This window comes from Stegastes partitus, unplaced genomic scaffold (genome assembly GCF_000690725.1).
Source record: "Stegastes partitus isolate 25-593 unplaced genomic scaffold, Stegastes_partitus-1.0.2 Scaffold85, whole genome shotgun sequence".
In the NCBI taxonomy this organism is placed as follows: Eukaryota; Metazoa; Chordata; class Actinopteri; family Pomacentridae; genus Stegastes; species Stegastes partitus.
This window is the reverse complement of record NW_007577816.1, coordinates 268,029-282,761: the sequence shown is the minus strand read 5'-3', so window position 1 is coordinate 282,761 and position 14,733 is coordinate 268,029. Positions and strand designations below refer to the sequence as shown.

The 14,733-nt window shown below is 41.1% G+C and overlaps 1 protein-coding gene and 1 non-coding gene across 2 annotated transcripts; both read left to right on the top strand.

Annotated features, from left to right (window-relative positions):
- The first annotated feature begins 4,220 nt into the window (after positions 1-4,220).
- On the top strand, positions 4,221-4,294 carry trnai-aau (transfer RNA isoleucine (anticodon AAU)). Its single transcript has one exon. It is a non-coding gene; the product is annotated as a tRNA-Ile (tRNA).
- A 991-nt stretch (positions 4,295-5,285) lies between these two features.
- Positions 5,286-12,520, top strand: fbxo32 (F-box protein 32). Its single transcript, XM_008276979.1, has 9 exons — positions 5,286-5,495; positions 5,975-6,096; positions 6,415-6,464; positions 6,594-6,686; positions 9,197-9,290; positions 9,975-10,159; positions 10,257-10,439; positions 10,902-11,045; positions 11,156-12,520. Exons 1-9 carry the CDS (start codon positions 5,383-5,385, stop codon positions 11,243-11,245), a joined length of 1,074 nt encoding a protein of 357 aa, XP_008275201.1. The 5' UTR covers positions 5,286-5,382; the 3' UTR covers positions 11,246-12,520.
- The last annotated feature ends 2,213 nt before the right edge of the window (positions 12,521-14,733 follow it).

Below are 14,733 nucleotides of genomic sequence, written 5' to 3'. Positions count from 1 at the left end.
AGAGGATAACATAGAAATCATATCATTTTCAAAAGGAGAACCTGAAATATACACCCAGCAGGAAAATGTTTGAAATCACTGGCTCCACCTGTGTTAGGTGAAATGAAAGCCCCCAGTGCCCTGAGAAGTTCCAGCTGGCTAACATAAGTTTATGTGTTGCAGAAATCAAAGGGGGATAACTAGGAAAGTGTGAGACATCATGGATATCAAGTCCAGATTTAGCTGTCTGGGAATTTTGCAGAATAGAATAGCTCTGGTGATCGTGAGTGTACATCGGAGCACAATTTGTAGGGTTAGGGTTGTTCTTGTCTTTCAAAAATGACATTATGTGTTGCTAGTAATTCAGAATTAACGTTCTCGTTTAAAAGTGTTCTTCAAAGTATGGATCAGCAGCAGCTAAAGTGATTACATAATTCCATTCATCAATGACTTCCAGACACAAATGCCAGCCTTTCGTATGGAGTAAACATAATGTGACCAGAGAGTATCACATGGGGGTCTGTGGACATTTCTTTGAAATCAGAAGTCACTGGGTCAGATGTTTCAGCGGTTTGCTGTCAGCGAATGGAGTCCGGGCAACTGTGGGTGGAGCGGGTAAGAAAAGTTGAAGGAGGGGGGGCTGGAAAAACTATAGGTGATCTTATTTTGAGAAACAAACAAGAGGGCAAATGTTACACCACGTGAGGCATGTGGCCCTGGCAGTTCACATGCAAGCTGGCAGATGTGAGAAGAGACTAGAGAGACGGAGAAACTGATCAGCCGGGGTTTCACAACAGAGAATCTGAGCGAGTGATGAAACTCACCCAGGAGGAGCAGCAACAGGTGTATGTTTGTGTAACCGTGTGCATATGTGACTGTTTGTCTGTGTGTGTGTGTTGGTGATTAAGGTGTTTGGAGGGTCGTGGAGGACTCACCAGCTGTCGTGTCTGGTCATAACATCACAACAACAACAGAGATGATGCAGGGTAGGGGGGAGAGGAAAAAACGTCATTCAATAATTGACCTTTCAAAACTGCTTCTAATTTGATGTCTCATGTGTCCATGTGTCTCACAAATATTGACATACATATGGGAGATTTATATGTTTGGAAATGTTTTCACAGCTTGAATTATTTACACATATGCATATACTGAGTTTATACATGTCAGTTTAAATAAGACTAACAGCCTGGCTCCTTACGGCTGTAGGAACAGTCATAATATCAGCTATATGCTAATGTCAGTGAGCTGACATCGACAACAGGCTGATATTCAGCAGGTACAATGACAGGTGTAGGTTTCGAGGGTAGCGAATTTCCTGGAAGGAGACCCTCAGACCCGCACTGAATGATGAATGATGGTATAGTCCAACCATATTTACCATCAGAGTTGAAGAACAGTTGAGCATGATGGGTCGTCAGGGAAATCATTAGGATGCATCATCCTGGAAGCATGAATACAAAATTTAGAGGCCATCTAACCAATTGAGAGATTTTAAATTGAAACTCATCTCCTGCTGGTGGTACAAATGTATAAAGTAATGAGTCATCAGAGTCTTAAGAACTGAGCCTTTGTGGGACCATGAAGGTCTGCACAAAATTTCTTTGCAATGCATCCAATAGTTTTTCAGATACGTCAGTCTGGATGTAGGTGGTGGGATAAAACCCCAGCGTTCGTCACTAGAAGCTCTAACAAATGACGACTTCTTTTCCTGTTAGTGTAGAAGACGTGTAAACTGCTTTGCCTCGGTCTAAGACCAAACAGAGTTTAAACATTGTTAGTCATTCACAGAATAAACTAAACCCAAACTCTTCAGAGTCTTAGGTCACAGCTTCCTCCTCGATCAGTCATTTGCCAACTCACTGAGCACTTGCTGGGACTTTCCCTGTCATCCTGTAGTTTGGCCTAGTCTACAAATAGAATTAATTAGACTTCAGGGACTCACAGCATCATAAACATGACTGTGTAACCCCTCGAGTTCACACACTAATACGTTTTCAGTCTTTGAGATCCACTTTTTACACACACCACTGCACTCTGTGTGTTTACCCACATGGGGAACTGATTCAAGTTTCATCATGGATCACTTCTGCACCGGCGGCAATTCCACGTCACGATCACTTCGCCTCGTCAGAATACAATCTGTCCAATGTGCCTTCATATATTCTCATGTGATGTCTTGTTGACAGATTTTAACAGGCAGTGTGTCCAGAGCTCTTTGACCTTTTGCACGTATCAGGGTGTTGCATTAAAGCCTTCGACATGAAGTCATGGGCACACCTGTCTCAAAAGCTTCAGCGGTGAAGCTGTGATGAGCATTGCAGTAATGTTTGGGTGAATTTGCTGATTAATCAGAGCCTGAAATGAAACTTTTTGATGAATCAAAGGAAATAAATGAACTGTCTTGCACTGCAGATTAGATTGTTACCATCAGTCATGAGTCTGCAGGACAAAAACCCACATCAGCCACATCTGCACAACAGGTCACGCTACATAGGACCTGATGTGTCCCGGTGCAAACACCAGATGAGCTGAAACACAGGTCTGCATATTCTCGGAAGACATTTGTTTTTGCACCATGCTCTGCTGCTGACATGTTTTGCTGATTGTGTAGACTGTTGTGAATTATGAGGACCAAGAAAATCTCCTCTCGCTCTTTCTTGCTCCTCTCACTGCCTTAACGTAGACAGACATGTAAACATTCACCCACATGGGTTAAAATACACACAAACACACGTGCACATCCACTGTTACAACGTTTTACTGAGAATGAACACACAAAGAAAGTGTTTGCTGTGCAGTAGAATTTTTAGAATCAGCAGCTGATCATGCATGGCTTCAAGTGAGACATTAAAAGCACTTTTGTTGTCATTTTTATTAAATGCTGATGGCAAATCTAATAAATAAGCCCCTTTCTGGCAAATAGGCATTCATTAAATGTCCTATCCATTTCCTATGAAAGCACAGGGTTAAATGACATGAGAAAGTCCATTAAAGCTATAAACAAACAGATACAAACTTTAGATTTGTTTCCCAAAAGCCTCTCAGATGAGTGTGTAAACATGTCAAGTGTTTAATTAAGGTGATAGCATCTGACCCAGTGGCCTGGACAGGATTAGTTACACGTTATCTTCCGATGCGCGGGCCAAAATCAACAAAATCCCCTCATCCAGTCTTCATGGATCAATTGGTGATGTTTTGGGAAAATTGAAATACAGTGGTAAACCCCTGGCTGTACGCGCATACACGCATACCCCTACACAATCCACACTGCAACCTAATACTCTGAAGGACAACTCAATCTATTTATAATACCAGGAGTGACTAAGAATCAGGGGACTTTGCAGCCATATTGCTGGGAGGCCTGAATGTTTTTTGTTCCATTTATATTTACAGAGACATAAAGCCAGCCCTGATAAGCAAAGTAATTATTTTTTCCTCAACATCAGCGCATTAAAAACTGTACTCTATTGTTTTAGCTCAGAGGTTTGATCCTGTGTGTGATCCTGAATAGGGTTTGCAGCAAAGTTAGAGGAAGTCTGCACTTTTCTATTATATCACATACTTGCACAGGGACGTGTATAAGAATGATCGTTTCTCACAGCCAGCGGTGAATGCTCAGATCATTTGTTTAGCTAGAAGTAGCAGCATCACAATGTGCAAATACTAATCAGCCACAACTCAGAGCACCCGTGTGGACATGCAGGGACCTTAATCTGTAATAATGCATCTGGTTTCTTGTTGGCAAACAAATGTGTACAGACAGAAAAAAGAAGTAATAGTTGCAAAACAACTACACATGCAAACTCTCAGCCACATTTCTCTGGCACGACTCATGCTAGAATATTCTAACCAGCATCAAATTAAAGCTTAAAGTCTCAGGTATAAATAAATACATGCAGTTTATTGTGAATAAATGTTTTGATAAAATAAGGCTATTCATGATTTAAATCCCATTGTGTATTTTTGCCAACCAGCCCCATGAATGGTGCATGTGTTATGGGATTGGCTGGCATAGTGTTAAAATACAAATGGCTGCACCACTTTTAAGGTTCAGAAATGTTTCTAAATAACGAAGGTTCTTTTAAAAACAGTCACAATATTTAAAAGAAAAAATTGAAATTGAAATCGAAATAAAAGTTATGAGGAACATGTGACCACAATCATCAGGTGGCTATACTAGTACACAGTATACATCAGAAGCGAGTTTCTGGATGCCCAACACCAACGCATGCGTTCAAGGCCGGTTAGCTCAGTTGGTTAGAGCGTGGTGCTAATAACGCCAAGGTCGCGGGTTCGATCCCCGTACGGGCCAACGGTGCTTTTGGGTTAATAACGGCTCATCTTGAGCTATTGATGAAACAGTCAGCTGTGCAAGCTGCCACTGCTGGACATCTGAGCAAGTCCTTTCACCCCCACCTGCTGAGGTTGCACATGGCACCAGCACACATTTGAAGTTACAGTGAAAATCTGTCAACACTAACAAAACCCTTGATTTGGTATATGCAACTTCATTTTTACTAAAAATCTTATTATCAAAATTTAGAACAAACTTCAACACAAAATGTCTTTGTTTATGTCTTGCATATGTTTAATTAGAAGAGACTCTGGTGCTAAATGTGTCCCTGTGTCTGAACATCGATAGAGAGATAAACAGCTGCATTAAAGACAAAGTAGCAAATATTCTTTATTCATTTATTTTATTGGTATTTTGGTTTTAAAATATGGTGATAATTGGTCGGTCCCTACTTTTGTTATTAAAACACTCAAATGTTACCCTTGACCAAAAAAGTTACATGTTCTACGAAAGTAAATGAGAGCAGGTCAAGAAAACATGTTGATGATGCTTTTTCAAAATGTTTTCTGTGACTTTCTAAAAACCAGAAAGCAGCTGTGTGCCAACCAAGCCTGGTCTCCCCTCCTTAAAGCAAAAGTGCCTCAAAACTAAGTACAGTACAAGAGCAGATGTACTTTCCAGCCCTCAGCCCACAGTTACATAATGGTCTTCTAAGCCCTTGCATAGAAGAAGAAGAAGAAGAAAAAGAAAAGGGAGAAAAAAGCTTCCAAAAGGATTCATCCTATTAAAACATTTCTAAATGGATCTCCTCGGTGTGTTCTGTCTCCTTCTTTCCATGACATGAAAACTTTAGATTCCTCTGCTGTTCTCTCCAGGAGGTTTTGCAACGCTCGGGTTGATAAACAAAGACACGTGTTGCAGGGAAGTTTTCAAAGTGGGCGGAGTTTCGTGTGTTTCCGCGTTCTGACTCGGAGGATATAAGAAGAGCTGCGCAATGACAACAGTAGACCAGAAACACATTGTAGCAGGGCCACCTATTAACTCAAGCAGGGACTGCTTCCTCATATACTTTTTGTATTTTTTTAAGAGTTTGTCCTCGAGTCAGGATGCCTTTCCTCGGACAGGACTGGAGGTCACCGGGTCAGAGTTGGGTTAAAACCGAAGAAGGCTGGAAAAAGACAACAGCAGACGATAAAAACAACAACGTCTCCGTAGAGAGGTTGGTCAAAAACACGTCTCACAACACTTCTTTTTTTTCGAAGTGCGCAACTCTTAACTGCGCCATCACTTTGTTTCCTTTTCTTTCTTTTTTAAAGAAAATAATTGAGAGAAAGAAAGTCCAAACAAGCTGACAAAAGAAAAAAAAACTTTACTGTTGTTTCCACGTCGGTGTGTTTGTGTTTTCTTAGCTGCCATGTTTCTTTTTCAGGCTAATCACAGAGCTAATAATAACCTCACAACAAGTGGGTGGATTAAGAAAACGTGCGTCGACTTTCCAAAACACTCGAAAACTGTGCATTTAAACGTGACATGCGGTTACAGTGAGAGCAAAGTGTATGTCGTAGCTTTTTGTTTTGGTGCTTTGAGTCGAAGATAAGCTAACAAAGTGTAAACAACAAAAAAAGCCACATAGAAAGTCTGTGCTGCGTTCAAATGACATCTTTTGGTAAATAAATGTGTCCTTTGTGTTTTCTCCAGCTTCTGCAAAGTGGAGGAGGAGGAGTGTTTCAACAAGGAGAACCTGCTGCTCTCTCTAAGCTATGACATGGCTGCCAAGAAGAGGAAAAAAGACCTCATGAACAACAACACCAAGATCCCCTGTGAGTCACAGTTAAAAAAAAGAACCACACACTGGCTTATTGTACAAACACACCAAGGATATCATGTGTAGGGTTTGAAGTCATACAATAATACACTAAAGTTAAGTTCCATATGAGGATGTTATGTAACATGAGAGGAACACTTCCTTCTTATATTGTTTAGGATTCATTTTCCACCACATTTCAGAAAATCTATTTCAGAAATAATGACGACTGAAATTGTCTTTTATTTCTGATGTGTACTCGTGCATTTCTCCCAGTGCTTGGATGCTTCTTAATGAGGGCAGGCCACTAATATAAACATTTGCGTCCCCACAGATTTCCACCGGGAAAAGTGGATTTATGTTCATAAAGGAAGCACCAAGGAGGTAACAAAGCAACTCATTTAGTTTCACATCAACTTTTCATATCATCATTGCTAATGTAAACATGCTGAGAAAACTCTATACTCCTGCCACGGATTGCAATCTAATACCCTGATAATTAAATTCTCCCAGCGCCACGGATATTGTACGCTGGGAGAGGCCTTCAACCGCTTGGATTTCTGCAGCGCCATCAAGGACACAAGGAGATTTAATTACGTTGTCAGAGTGAGTTCTCGTCTCTTTCTTCCTTTCTAGTTTCTACTGTCCCTTTTGTTTGTCTTCTTCCGTGGTTGTTAATGGGGGATGTTGTTGTTGGTGGCAGAAAGGGTTAAGGTGAAGAGGGTGTGTAGGCCTGTGCTGAGCTCTTATCAATGCTCTGCAGACAAGGGGCTCTTGCTGATGATACAGACCCTGGGAGTGTGTGTGTGTGTTTGTGGTAATATGATTGCCAAAACACTTTGGCATCCCTAAATTGTGTTAAAACCGGAACTGTATTAAAAGTCTCTTCCTATTTGCCACCCAATGCGGTACACTCACTCATAATTTGTCTGAATTCTAAGTGTGAAACAGATGCATTATGTGGCGACCCTAAAATTCCCAACGTGCCCACGCAGTTTACACTTGGGATGCCAAATGGCTTGACGAAAAAAATATCCTCTCGGGGGCGATGATCACCCTCATCTACTGCATCGTTATTGATTATATATTTGCAGTGTGGGATATAAATATTAAACAGTTCTCGGTGGAATTCAGGCCTCTGCATCAGAGTGTCACTGCGCCGAACTGAACACCAACTTCTCCCACATGTGCTCCCATGTGAGCTGGAGGCTACATGTGGTTGTGTTCTCCTGTGCTGGTGTGGGTGAGGGGGGGTGACAGCTGTGCGGTGAGGTGCGACCACCCGACGGGGGTTTATGAAACCAGACCCGGTGGTTGTCAGGTGATTCAGACCCACAAACACACACGCACATGCACACACTTGCCAGTGCCAGAATTAGCCTCCTTCTTTTGTGTTGTCACCTCGTCTCTCTTTAGCCATCTCTCTTCACTCTATTTCTTTCATTGAATGTCTTATGCTTACGTAAATTCCCATCCTAATACCAAACCAACTTTTCATTCATAGGGGATCATGTTTTGTAGCTGTTTTGCTTTTATATACTGTCACAAACCCACAAACCCAGTGTGTTGGCATTATAATTTTCCAGAGATATCAGGATACAAAATAAGCAGGTAATTGACAAGTTTTTGCAGATGGCTTTCCACAGAGAGTTGGCCATTTGTTACTACCTCTGTTGGGGTTTGAGATTGGCCTTTTAGCGCAGCGACTGTGTGCAGTGTAGTGTGGTAAGCCCAAAGAACAATATAGCTGTGTAACACTAGCATCCAGTCTGGACACGGTGTCCTAGGTCACCGCTCTTCACCGGTTGTGTCTGATGGCATTTGCGGGTTCATTTAACTCTGTCTCAGTTACACAGATCAGATTCTCCCACAAAGACACAACAAGTGGACCTCTCTTCCCCGCGCAGGTGAACGGAGGTTATTTCAAGGAGACGTCATCAGTAACCTTAAAATGAACTTTTCAAAGCAGAAATATCGTACAATAACAAGAAGACGCAGTGTTTCGAATTCTGTTGGGGTGTTTGTGGAAAAGTACGAGCAGCACGCCAAGCTATGAAGTGCAGTTTAGCGAGCGGCAGGGGGCTAAAAGTAGATACGGAAACGCACATTGTTCTGCCCGGCTGCTCTACAAAGAGAGGAACACTTGATGAGCTGCTAAAAGAAGAAGGGCATGGGATTAGGTTTTAGGAATGGAGCTGGAAAGAATGGAAAAAAGCAGCCAGGAGGGAGTGAAGAAGCTTAAAAATGGCAAAGCTGACAGAGAAGCTGAGAAAGGAATAGGGAAGTAATTTAGTTCAAAGTTGTGTAATATTAATACTCCAAATTCATCACCTTTTTAAGTAGGATTTGCCTGGATGCTACCTACAGTAGGAATATGTCCAGTAGTCAGTCTGAGCATAGTCCATGAACCAGGTTTGTTGGATTAATAATAACCACTATGGAAAGTCTGTGATTTCTATTTTCATAACCTACCTGGGAGTTTGTTCTCCAGTGTTCCAGACAGTCACCCACCGTATGTTGATATAAAGACAAAGGTCACATGTTGGGGTCAGAATTGAGCAAATGGGGGGAACTTGAGTTTCTCCATGATGTCACAGCATCTGTTAGATGCCAGACATGCCACCCTGGAACCCACTGTTTGTCCGCTAGCCAACAGCAACAACCGCGCAGACAAACATGTACACACACACAAGTGTACACAGACGCACAAGTGCGCGCACACGCACACTCTGTCAAGTGATTCAGCTAATTCACATGACAGGAAGATCAGGAGTCAAGCTTGTTTGTGGAGGTTGACGTTGTTGACAGTCTGGGCTGTTGTCCAACACCTTTCCAGTAGCTTCTTCGCCTGAAGAGACTCCGATCAGGAGCGATCAGAGCCAAGAATGCTGTTACATGCTTGCTGGATCCCATTTCGGTGGAGAGTAATGACCAGGTGGAACGTCTCCAAATTTGTTCTTGACAATATTTATTGTTAGGAGTGCAAGTGGCTTTGTAAGAATGCAGCATAACAAACGTTAAGTAATGAGGCAATGGAACAGAGAGTCTCTGCAGCTGACAGGATGAAATTTATGTTGTGTTTCTTTCTTTCTGTCTCTTTTCTTTCTCTGCTCTAGCTCCTGGAGCTTATCGCCAAGTCCCAGCTCCCCTCGCTCAGCGGAGTGGCGCAGAAAAACTACATGAATATTCTGGAGAGAATAGTACAGAAAGGTGAGCCCTGTCTCTCTTCTCTTGCTCTCTTGCATTCACTCAACTAGTTTGCCTCTCAGTTTCTGTCTTTTGTGCTTCTGAGGCTTTTGTTTTTCTGCTGCGGTCTGTTTTTCTTTCACGCACGACTCTTGCACATTCGCCCCTCAGTTAATCTATTTCATTGTCTTTTTGTTGGCTCAAGTGTACAATGTAGTGGACTCTTCTCATCTTTCTTTCTGAGAGGTATAAACACAAATAATGTCAGTATAGCAAAGGTGACGCCTTTGTGCCCTGTTGTTTGCACCAGTAGTGAGGATATTAGCCTTGACGACATCTAAAGAAGGCTGAGGATTAAATTCAGTGCTTTAATGGCACAGTGAAAAACACTTGACGGTCACCAGACTTCTCCGCAAGCCACAGTGTAAACTAAATGTTCCCTCTGCTAAACAGAGATTCAGGTTGTTTAGGTAGCGTTATGAAACCTTTTCCCCAAATATTATGAGCGTGACAGGGGGAGAGTACAGCCACTTCAAAACATTTGGTTTCATAGTGTGCTTTTTGATGATTCACAATAAATATTTTACCGTCTACTTGGCTGTTTGCCTGGTAGCCGCTAATCTCCCTGTAGCACCCACGGTTTAAAACTTCACTTGAGATCATCGTTATATTAATCAATTAAGATTAATGGCTATTTTTTTCCCACAGTCCTCGATGACCAGCAGAACGTCCGTCCAATCAAAGAGCTGCTGCAGACTCTGTACATCTCGTTGTGCGGTCTGGTTCAGGACATGGGCAAGTCTGTCCTGGTGGGGAACATCAACATGTGGGTGCACCGCATGGAGAACATCCTTCAGTGGCAGCAGCAGCTGGACAGCATCCAGATCAACAGGGTAAGCATCTGCTCACAATACCAAATTCAAAAGGGGCTCTGAAGTGCAAATTTCCATTGTATTTATGACTTTTTTCCCCACCGCTTCTCTCCTTCAGCCCACATCTACTGGCATGTCTCTGACCGACCTGCCTGCCAGTCTGCAGCTGAACATCATGGAGCGGCTGTCAGATGGCAGGGACCTGGTCAGCCTGGGCCAAGTGTGTCCTGAGCTGGGGAGCCTCACCGAAGACCGGCTGCTGTGGAAAAGACTCTGCCAGTACCACTTCACCGACAGACAGGCATGTAGAAATTTATGGCTGTAGATAATAATGCACACACACACACACTTGCATATGTGGAAGGTTCAGATAACCTACATAGTACAGACGATTAAAATAAAGAGGTTAAGCATCTCTGATAAACTAGACTGGAAAACGGGAGGCCGCATGGGAGCAGTGTGACGCTGCAGTAACCCAACACCGTGTTCAAAAGCCTGTACTTAATAAGTGAGTGAGAGAGTCTCACCTAAAAGCTAAAGTAGGTTACAGTCAAAGGTTTCTACAGGTTAAAGTGGTTTAGATTCAGTTTGTGTATGGAGGCGAACCCATTCCATTAGGGCTACTCAAACCTTCCTCTTATAAGTGTGTGTGTGTGTAGAAGTGATTGTGGCCCCGAAAGACATGATCAAGAAAGCTGTCATTAAAGTGGATATTTTTCTCACCTCGGGTCACATCTTTAAAGTCTGTTTTCCCTCTCTTTAGATCCGTAAGCGCCTGATGGTGTCAGATAAAGGTCACCTGGAGTGGAAAAAAATGTACTTTAAGCTGAGCCGCTGCTATCCTCACAGAGAGCAATACAGTGACACCCTGCACTTCTGCTCACACTGCCACATCCTTTTCTGGAAGGTACAATGTTTTTCTCTCGTCACTTTGCACTTGATCAGTGGATATAAAAAAAACTGATGGTTAAATGTTGAAACAATAAGCGTCTAATCCCGATTTGTTTCTCTTCTCAGGACACGGACCATCCCTGCACAGCCAACAACCCAGAGAGCTGCACGGCATCTCTCTCCCCTCAAGACTTCATCAACCTTTTCAACTTCTGATCCCGACCCTGAATCCAGACTGTACATACTGTTACTGTACATAGAAGTGTTTGATATTGTTTTTTTTTCTTTAATATCACAATCAATTCCATGATGTATATTTGGTTGCGGTATGACTGGAGGGGCGGGGAGGCTCAGGCAGTGGGACAATTATGCAATCGAGTTTTTCTTTTGAGCGAGCACTGAGGCTTGAAAGTGAGCGAATGTGACAGAGAGCAAATGCGATGTTGGAGCAATCAGCCTGTGGATAGAAGACAAAGGGAATGCTCAGCTGTTGGACTTTAGTCTTAGTTCAATGTGTTTTTTTTAAAATGACACCTCCAAAGTAAACACACCTTAGATTTGTGCACTTATTTTTTTCCCAGTTTGAAGAGTTTCATTTGTTTTTTTTTTTTCTGTTATTATTATTATTTTTTATTTAGCTTTTCAAACTTTGTATTTGTTACTTTGAGCACAGGAGATAGGATGATTAATAGATTTGTTTAAAATCGGGATTTTTTTTCAGTGTGATGTTACACGGCCTGCTTACATGGGGAAGTGCAGTGTGTTTAATGTCCAGATGTAGTTTGCAATATTATTGTATTTGGGATAAGGGAAGAGTACGTCTTGATTTGGTGCAGTACCGAAGAGAAAATGAATGTAAACAAGAGTCGGGAATTACTTGTTAGACCGAGGGATGATTCTATGTTGACACACCACAGTATCTTTTCTATTTTGTTTTTGTTCTTTTTCACTTTTATATGGATTTGATATGCTTTTTTATTGTTTATTTTTTGCTGTGGCTGCTATAGGGGGCAGCACCTGAGTGCAGTATTACCAAAGATTGTAATCAAAGTCAGTATAACAATGGTGTGTGCCTTATCATGAAACTTGAAACAGTACAGGTACAACTTATGTCGTGTTTGCAATGCTTTCAGATACTGATGCCGGTTTTTTGGGGGGGAGGGGTTGTATCTTATCATCAACAAGTGCCTCAAGATCTGAGGCTGTGATACCAAAGTCGACTGTTTAAATCATCTTATTTTCTGATAGCCTCCTGCATGATTTTTTTTTAAAAATCACCCAGCTGATTGTGTTTACTTATTTATTTAATGAGATTCTGGCAAGTGGCTCAGCTTGCACACTTGGGTTTGAAGGAGTAGCGATTATTAGCGTAAAGGTACAGTTTGACCCAGACTTGCCTCTATCACTGCTCAGACAGTGAGGAATCATGTACATGCTATGCAATGCATTTTGTTTATGTTCCGTTGAATAAATAAAAGAAGGAAAACCAAACCTCTGGCAGCAGTATTATGTAGTCATCAGGCTTAAATGCTGAACATGTGAGAGTGTGCCAACCTTCTTTTAAGAGCATTACGTAGCACATTTTCTTCAGAGTGGGCCTCTTGGTGGATATGAACAGGAGCTTCACAGATTTATGTTGTCAACAGCAAATGTGTGCCCTCTATTGGACTACACAACAAACTGCAACGAAGAAAAATGTTGGTGTATGTACAATCTGCACAAAAATCAGTGTTCATACTTGAGTGTTTCTTACTGACACAAACACCTCAGGCATCAATTAACCAGCGAGAATAAGAAGATCTGTGATTAGTTAAAATCCCTCTGTAATTGTTGATTTAACCCCCAAAACGTCATCTCTCTGTATCAAAATGACACATTTGAAAAGAAGAAAAACCATTACTGTTCCACTTGTTATTTATGGAAGTCCTTAGTGCTGATCAGCAATCTAAAAAATATCAAAGGCAGTGTGATTTAATGTTAATGTGCCTGCAGCACCCTTTGGACTGCTGGCCAGTGCTAATGAATGGTATTAATAGAAAGTGGGACAATCCTTACCTGTTACAGATCTTAACCAGCTTAACCTGTTTGTTGTTGTTGAGTTTTTTACTTTGGTGCACAGATTTCCCCAGTTTTTAAAAATTGTTTTTTATTAGCAGATATCCGGTAAGTAAAAACACACTAACAAGTATTCATTTATAATCTGATTTCTTGGGGGTTTTTTTGTGTGTTTTTACAGTGTGACCATAAAACTACTGTTAAACTGTATTTAAATGAGCTACACATCTCATTATTATCAAGATAATTGCTGTTATTTTCACCCTCCTTTTTTGTTGTTGTTGTTTTTTTGTTTTACAGTTGCAGTACTCCAACATTTTTTGTTGTCAATATTCGCTTTACTGAGTTTTTCCTTGTTGGTCTTTGGAACAGTGTGAGTACCTTACCTACCCTTGAAAGACACCTGATTTGAAATCTCCTCACTTTTAACCTTCACTTCTTCCCTTTGACCAATTGTAGCTGCTCCTTTTTTTCTTCATCACATGCTTACATGTTTATTTGTTTTTTTGCCATGAAAATAATATTTTCCTGCCTGAAAATGGCTCGGATGTAATGCTACACCATTGCTTCACCTTGAATGTGCAGTTATAACAAATCTTTGCCACTTACTGCAACTGGAGCACACCAGCTCACCTATGGCTTCAACCATACGAACTCTGGTGTGTTGGTCTTAATTACGCTGGCCGGCTATATATTAACACTTTGACTGTTAGACAATGAGCTCCAACAACAAACACTGTGTTCACTTCAAAATGTTTTTTTTTCTTTTTTCATACAATTACTTTAATGTTGTAGGTGGACAACAGCTGGAGTTAAAACAAAATTAAAAAAGCAAATGGAAAACTCATTTTTACACAACACACATGTAAGAAAAGCAATGTAATAATTAACTTCTTATAACACAATGTTTTGAAAATAAATATTTATACAAATATTATGTAAATATTAATTTCACCCAGAAATATTATTAAGCACATCAGTCGAGGTGTGCGTCTCCCACTGCAGCATTGCACATACAGTACTGCCCTGCTCTTCAGGGAAATGTAGGTAGCTTCTATGGAACAGTTCAACATTTGGAAGCATGATGTGTACGACTGTCAAAAGGCATGACACAGCTGTCAAAGCAATAATACACAGGCATCATTTTAAGGCCATATTAATGAAAGCCAATGCATATTTTTACTACCTGCGTCATCCTTATCTTAGTACAACCTACTAATCTGCTGGTTTAAGGCAAAACTGCCCATCAGAGTCACATCAAAAAGGTGCCAGTGTATTGATGCCTTAAAATGGAAAAAGAAGGCAATGATAATGGTACATTCCCATCTTTTTTGCAATTGACAATATGATTTCTTTGAGTTTATATCTATTTCTAGACTTAAATTATCCCCATCCCTTTTCTACTACTATCATGCAAACATCTACAGTTTGTGCCCTTTGTAACAAATAATAAGCACCAGTATTGTCTTTTTAGTCTGAACTCCCTCCTACTATAGGAACCTCCAGTGTTTGACTTTACAGAAGAACTATATTAGTTCAAATAAAGGTTGTTGCATATTATTAACATTGTAGCGTACCAAAGTCCGTGCATGTCTCCCTACTGCATCTGCATCAAGTATCTTTCTAAACTCAAGATATGGCTGGGAGTC

Bases quoted from the DNA above. Each gene is read 5' to 3' on its own strand.
- fbxo32 (XM_008276979.1), top strand. From the start codon at position 5,383: ATGCCTTTCCTCGGACAGGACTGGAGGTCACCGGGTCAGAGTTGGGTT. The intron at 5,496-5,974 runs GTTGGTCAAAAA...TGTTTTCTCCAG, and splicing joins AACAACGTCTCCGTAGAGAG to CTTCTGCAAAGTGGAGGAGG. The intron at 6,687-9,196 runs GTGAGTTCTCGT...TCTCTGCTCTAG, and splicing joins GATTTAATTACGTTGTCAGA to CTCCTGGAGCTTATCGCCAA.